Genomic DNA, 7,500 nt, shown 5'->3' on the forward strand with positions numbered 1-7,500 from the left:
TGTTTCTCATCGCATATTTCATCCCTCCAAAGAGAAATAGCTCTGTAAAAAAAAATTCCATCTCCTCTGACAACGACTTCTCTCCTTTGAGGAGGTATATTTCCAGAAGCCATAATTCGTTTACACAAGACGTAACTAATAAGAAAACAACCTAGACACACGTAAATGTAACTAAAAGGGCTTTATTGTGTTTTTTCCTCCAGATTTGTACCTATTTATGCAATATTTCGAGACCATGACGAGATGTTAATTTTACAGTAAACAGCAATAAACCTTGCGGATTCTCACGCGAGTAAGGTTAACCCGAGTAAAATTTATGTCATATTTCACGGTTATTCAAACAAAAACTTACATTTGCCACGTATCAACATTGCCCAACCGCGATTTCTGATAAATGAAATTTGTGTCGAAAAAAGCGTTGATCTCTCTCCAAATATGTACAAACTCACGAGGCAGAATGTATATTTATATTTAATTAAGTTAGCACAATAGAAAGACGCTAACCGCATTTTGACACGAAAATGCTTCACTATTGCCATAAAAACTATCCAGTTAAGCTCGCATATTATAAAATATGATAAATTCGTAAAGGCGACCTTTTCCAGCGAACAATTTCTTGAAACAAACAACATATTTGCTATTAGAGGTTAACACTACACTCGTGATAAAATATTAGAAATACAGCTCACTTTGATTTCGGCTCGACGGGCGATAGATTGTTGTAGAAGTCCATTACTCGTCGCTTTTAAGATTCCAGGTGTTTGTATTTCACCGCCTGCCTAGTTTATCCAACTGACTTTCCATTATTGAGCTCCATAAGGGTATATTTTGTTTAAGGATCCACTAAAACGCCATTCGCGTTACATGACTTTCGAAGCCATTGCAGGTTAAGTTAATGATTCTACTGTGTCCACCAGAGAAATCTACGCATTTCCACTACCCTCTCGATCCTAAGAAAATACGCGCAGAAGGCTATATGCACAAAAACACCACTTACTAGGGTAGTGACAGGCAACACTTTTACCGACACGGAAAATGAAAAAAAATAAAACGAACAAATCCCACCCACTTTCCGAATGGGATTGCCATACTAGTAACCCAGTAACAAGTATTGTTAATTGGTGTTAGCAATGGCGCATTTGCTTTAATGAAATGCCGAAGATGTTAAATGTGTAAATCCCCCTTGTACTTCTACTTCTACTTCTACTTCTACTTTAACACTCTTCAACGCTATTACACATCAAGATGATGATGATGATGATGATGAACTTTTATTCATGTGTCGATGTATTTAGCTCGCGCTAATTGGGGACACAACATAAAGATAACATAAATAATAAATATTATGATAACTAATAAATAAGAAATAAGCTATAAATTCTTCTATACATTTACAATATGCTAAAATAATCAAAATAATTCTAACAACACGGGCACATCTTAAGAAGTACAAATTACGCACGCGGGGCAATTGTTGCCATTTATCAGTTCAGTAAGATCCTTACATCTAATATGAAACTTAGATAGACTGCTCGTTTCAGTGATGTTACGGTAAGAAGAGATAAGAGAATGAAATATAAATATAGCCAATAAAAAAAAAATTATAATAATTAAGTAAATATGTAATTAAGAATATAGCTATACTTAAAAATAAAACTTAAAACTTAAAATAGTTTTGCACTGCAAAATGCTGAATAATTAAGTGATCTGGTTACAGGTGATAAACAGTTCCAGTCCCTTATGGTTCTCGGAAAAAAACTATACTTATAGTAATCATGATGTACAGATGGTTGAATAAATGAAGTCGTCGAGTAATTTGTAGTTTCCAAAGTAGACGAGTGATAATATGGCATGGCGGGATAGGCATAGCAATATTATTATACACAGATTTATGGAAAATTTGTAGACGATGGAATTTTCTTCTCTCGCTTAATAAACCCAAAGATAGGGATTTGTTCAAGTCGGACACGCTGGTGTTATAACTATAATCACGTTTAATAAATCTCACTGCACGATTTTGGATCGCCTCTAGCTTCTCCACCTGATTCTGTCTGTAAGGGTCCCATTCTGCCGACGCATACTCTAAATGTGGCCTGACAAGTGATACGTATTCTGTACGTTTGGTTTCTTCAGAGCAGGCAAACAAATTCCTTTTAACAAATGCAAGTGAAGAGTTCCCCTTTTTAGCAATCTTATCCACATGAGAATTCCACCGCGGATCACTGGACAGCAAAACACCCAGATAAGGATGCTGCTGGACAGCTTCCAGGGTTTGGTTGTAAAGAAAATAGTCTTTAACTACTGGGGATCTACTACGGAAAACATACATTTTGTAGCATTTAGAGGGATTAAACAGCATCTGCCACGTATCGGCCCATATAGGCCTAGCTTATCTAGGTCACGTTGTAAAGCCAAGGTGTCATCATGATCAGCGATTTTATGATACAATAAAGCATCATCAGCAAACAATCTTAAAGTACATTCTAGATCATCTTGCATATCATTAATAAAAAGCAAAAGCATTAATGGGCCTACGGTACTGTGCCTTGAGGCACACCTGAAGTCACATCTACAGATTTTGAACACACACCATCGATAATGACACTCTAAGATCTACTAGTGAGCCAAGATTTAATCCACATAAGGGTAGTTCCCTCAATGCCATAAAACTGCAATTTGCTCCATGGTATACACCCGAGATTGATGAGGTAAAGAAAAAGCGAAGGAAATTGGAGCGTCGATGGAGATCATCTCACTTAACTATTGACCACGAACTTTATGTCATGCAAAGCAATGCTGTAAAAGAGCTTATTTTTTATTCAAATAGAATTTACTACTCTACTTTGATTGAAGAACAAAAGTGTGATCCTAAAAAGCTCTTTTCCAACGTTAGCAAACTCACGAATCGTCAAGCTCCTAAGCAATTGCCCAATTTGCTGACTTTTTCCATGCTGAAAAATCTATGATCGCTAACGATCTTGATCAGATGAAAGCAACCACCACGAGTGATTATTCTGAGACCAGTCAGACTGATTGTCAGTCGCAGTTATCTATTTTCCAATTAGTTAGCTGTGAAGAATTAGCTAGCTTCATTAAAGGTTCATCACTTAAATCGTGTCAACGTGATCCAGTTCCAGCTTTAGTTTTGCGACAGTGCTATGATATTCTTCTTCTAGTCATAACTGGGATTGTTAATCTGTCTCTACAGCATGGACAATTTCCTGATGTTTTAAAGATGGCATTGATTATACCGTTATTGAAGAAATCTACTGCTGATCGCGAAATACTTTCCAACGATAGGCTCATATCAAATCTACCATTTATATCAAAGTGCTGCGAAAAAGTTGTTGCTCTTCAGTTAAATCAACATCTACATGACAACTGTCTACATGAAGTCTTTCAGTCAGCCTATAAACCATGCCATAGTACTGAATCGGCCCTAATCAGAGTACACAACGATATTCTCACTGAAATTGACATTGATAATTGTGTTATGCTGCTTTTCTTAGATCTTTCTGCAGCGTTTGATACGGTGAACCATCGAATTTTATTGTCAAGATTATCAGATCGTTTTTGGAATTAAAGGAACTGCTTTGTCATGGTTTGAGGCTTATCTTCAGGGGCGTACGCAGTTTGTATGCATTAACAACTCAAGATCTTCCTGTCGTGACGTGATGTTTGGAGTCCCTCAAGGTTCCACTCTTCGACCGTTTCTGTACCTGTTTTTTTCTCAGTAATCTCTTGAGATCCCTAGTAATCCATGGAGAATCATTCCATGAGCCGATCTTTTTTCTTGGGCCTCTACTATCGAGAATTGACAATAAACCTGACTTGAAGAACTGCCAGTTATCCTCAATACTGATGTTTATCGGGTCTCTTTTGAATAAATTCTTATTGAGGATTTCTGCATCATGGTGTATATCCTCAAGATTAGCCTTAGCAAACTTTTTTTTTTCATCATCATCATTTATTTGCCTTTATGTGGTTAACAGATTTTAAAAAAGCATACAGCAGGTTGTTAGGCGAGGAGACCTCAGGAAACCACCAGGCTTATAGGAGAGGCCACCTCGATATCACTTGTATACTGATATAGGTTAATCATGTTAAATGTGTAAATATTAATCTTGTTATGTTGGTTAAATGAAATGAAGAACTGATTTCTTTTTTCTCAGTAATCTCTTGAAAAGAAATTCTTATTGAGGATTTCTGTATCATGGTGTATATCCTCAAGATTAGCCTTAGCAAACTTGTATACTGATCCAGGTTAATCATGTTAAATGTGTAAATCTTAATCTTGTTATGTTGGAGAACTGATTTGTTCGATTGTGACTAGCGAACATGCGGAGAAAAAAAAACAGTGCTCTTTTCCAGGTATCGAACCTACGACCTTCCGGTTACTAATTTGAGTCAGCGCTCTACCACTGCGCTTTTTGGGGACTCGCGGTTGCTATGTTTTCGAACTACAGTCTTGGACAAATTACATAGTACCCTACTCCCCCTAAAATCAATGATGACTCCGCGCGCAAGTTTTCATCATTAAAATTGGCGGGAAAGGTGGTCAGCATTATCCATTTGAAATGTCCAAGACTGAATGCGGGACAAAATAAATGAAAAGTTATCCCATCTAGTTCGCGTCGTACATTGTGGGCGAATTATCTGACAACTATATTTATACGAGCGGTTTAATTTGAGAGTAAAAATATAGAATGAAAGGTTCGTCATTGTATGCATACCATATCCTTAAAACCTCATTCTTTTATTACTTCACGTTGTCATGCGTGCCGCACGTGCAGCACAATTATTTTTCCTCTTTTAACCAATCATATTCTTGTTTTTTGGTGTTGTTGTAGCCGCAGCCCTCGTCGTTTCTTAAACTCCCTTTTATTGCTGTTCCACAGAGCGACCTGTCTGTACTGGGACATTAAATGCAGAAAATGGTGTCTTCCAGTCACCAAATTATCCTTATAGTTATCCGAATGACCAGCACTGTTCCTGGAGTATCACGGTTAACGAATCTCAGAAGGTATTCTTGATGTTCTCGAGCTTCAGTGTACAAGATGAAAACAACACCGATGCAGTTTTTGTTTACGACGGGGGAAATACCACTGCGAAAATGTTGGGAGTGTATTACGGAGATCATCTGCCCCCAAAGGAAGGACTCTTCTCTTCGTCAAACCAGATGCTTGTGATATTCATATCGGATAGCAATACCTCCTTCTCAGGTTTTCAAGCTTCGTATCACGCTGTTCATTGTTTTGGTAAGTAGAGTTGATATCGCTGGTGAGGAACCAGCGGTAATATCCAGGCCTAATGATGATCAAGATTTTTGTCGGATAAACAAAAGAAACGAGAGAAGGAAAAAGAAAAAAAAATAGAGAGATTGAAAATGAAATTGTTCTCTCCTCTGTGATTGCATTAAATGGAGACGTTTGGCTACTACGTGTTACTACGTGTTGCATCACTGATCAGTTCAAGTTAATTCTTGTTAACTCTAAAAACGGTATTCCTAATTAAAGAGTGATGTTTAACGGAGCAAAAAGATTAATATTATTCGACGAGGCTGAAGTCCAAGATGGGTCACATCCCCAGACATCCCTCAAAACATGTGGAAGCTGTATCCAATGTTTGTTCGTCCAGAATATCTTAAAAGCTCTTTAAAAAGCAATGCGTTATAGAGGTCTTAGCTGTTTCAAAAGTTAGCCTGCTGACGTCATTTGTCCTGTAAAGTCAATAGCCCTTACGAGTAATGACGTCTGATTAGCAGATTTCACCACCAAGCCTCAAATTCGAGATCAAATGCGAAAAATCAATACGCTATGCTAAAATTACAAGTCTAAAATGTCGCGAGAAGAGGAACGACGGGAGTCTTTAGTGAATAATCTTCAAAAGGACATAGAAAACAGAAAAAGCGAGGACAAAGAAACAATCACAATTCTTCGAAAGTCAAAGAGAGGCGTTTCAAAAACAGTGTAATCACAGTGAGTGACACCGATTTTATCACTTCAGACAATGAAATTTTGATTGATATGAATAATTTGTTTATGCAAACGAGCCTTGGTGGTGAATTTTTGAGCATATGACGTCATCATGCATAAGGCCTATTGTGGACTATTGACGTGAAAGATCGGTCTGAAAACTAGAATCTCTATATAATTTTGTCAAATTATATTTGATATTTGATTTAATGTTGAACGTGATTATTGACACAGCACTAGCTTTTACATCTTTGAAATTATAATCTTTTTATTATTATTGTTACTTTCTCGTCATAATAAATTATTGTGGTACAAAACTTGTCGAGAACACAACAATGCCTCCACTTTTTTATAGGACATTTTCTTCCTCACCCTCTTTTTTTTCTTAATACGAAGATCCCCTTGGAATGGAAAACGGTGCCATATCTGATTCCCAGTTAAGTGCTTCATCACAGTGGGATGGCAATCATGCCCCAAACTTAGCCAGGTTAAACGTCAAAGAAAAGTGGCCCAAGCGCGGAGCTTGGAGTTCTCGTACTAACAATGGCAACCAATGGCTTCAAGTGGACCTTAATGATGTCACCACAGTAACACGTTTAGCGACTCAAGGACGAAATGTAAGATGGTATTCTCCTAATCAGTGGGTGACGAAGTACAAGTTACGATTCAGCATTGACGGTGTCATTTTCCAAGATTACAAACTATCAGAAAACAGTTCAGTGAAGGTAAATGATCTATTTTTTACTGTGTAATGTAAATTTGCAAGTAGTTTCCTACGCGAAAATGCGGAACGACATACGGCTATGACTCTGGTCATATACTTTTTGCTATGAGCAATGACGTCTTATTTTTGAGCAGAGGCTGAACATTGTTGGTTGCGGTCACACTTGAGAGAAACACAGTGTAACACTAGTTTTGAAACCTCTCTTGTTTCAACTCTCTGGTGTTTTAAATCCCTAGGGAAACACTGAACAATAGAGGTTGATTTAACACTAGCGTATAATTCGCTAATGCGACCGCAACTATTCTTGTTGTTGTTGTTGTTGTTGTTGTATCGTTGTCATTAGTTTATTATTATTGTTATTGCAGGATTTTCGTTTGAGTTTCCCATTTCATGTCCGGTACTTTGATGACAATTTATTATATATATATTTTTACTCCGGATCAACACTCAGGATTTTAAAATAACTGAGGAGAAAGTGCTGTCTTTGAAATTTGATCTGCAAATTGTTAGACTTTCAAATTTTCTCTGATAAGGAGTATAAACCGTAGACCCCGTATCACTAATATCGTATATGTTCATAAGTTCCATTTGGGACGTTAGAGAACCCACAACCTATTCGAGAAGAGTGGGGATGAAATTCCTGGTGTTGCGACTGTCCTGTTCTCTCCAGACATAAATTTATTTTCCATTTACATTCTATCACAGAAATATCTTATAAGGAAAGGTTTATATCTCTAGATCTACTTCCAGCATGTTATTGGTATGAGCTCCTAGGCATGGTTTTTTTTCCTAAGGCTACGC

At 37.3% G+C, this 7,500-nt stretch overlaps 1 protein-coding gene across 1 annotated transcript in view; it reads left to right on the forward strand.

The window, feature by feature from the left end:
* LOC138024825 (uncharacterized) overlaps positions 1-7,500 on the forward strand; it is a 126,510-nt gene that overhangs the window by 5,573 nt on the left and 113,437 nt on the right. Inside the window, exons 2-3 of the mRNA XM_068871998.1 lie at positions 4,899-5,258; positions 6,372-6,700. Of these exons, the coding sequence (XP_068728099.1) occupies positions 4,899-5,258; positions 6,372-6,700 (689 nt within the window). The remainder of the gene's footprint in view (positions 1-4,898; positions 5,259-6,371; positions 6,701-7,500) is intronic.

This window comes from Montipora capricornis, chromosome 11 (assembly GCF_036669925.1).
Source record: "Montipora capricornis isolate CH-2021 chromosome 11, ASM3666992v2, whole genome shotgun sequence".
NCBI lineage: Eukaryota > Metazoa > Cnidaria > Anthozoa > Scleractinia > Acroporidae > Montipora > Montipora capricornis.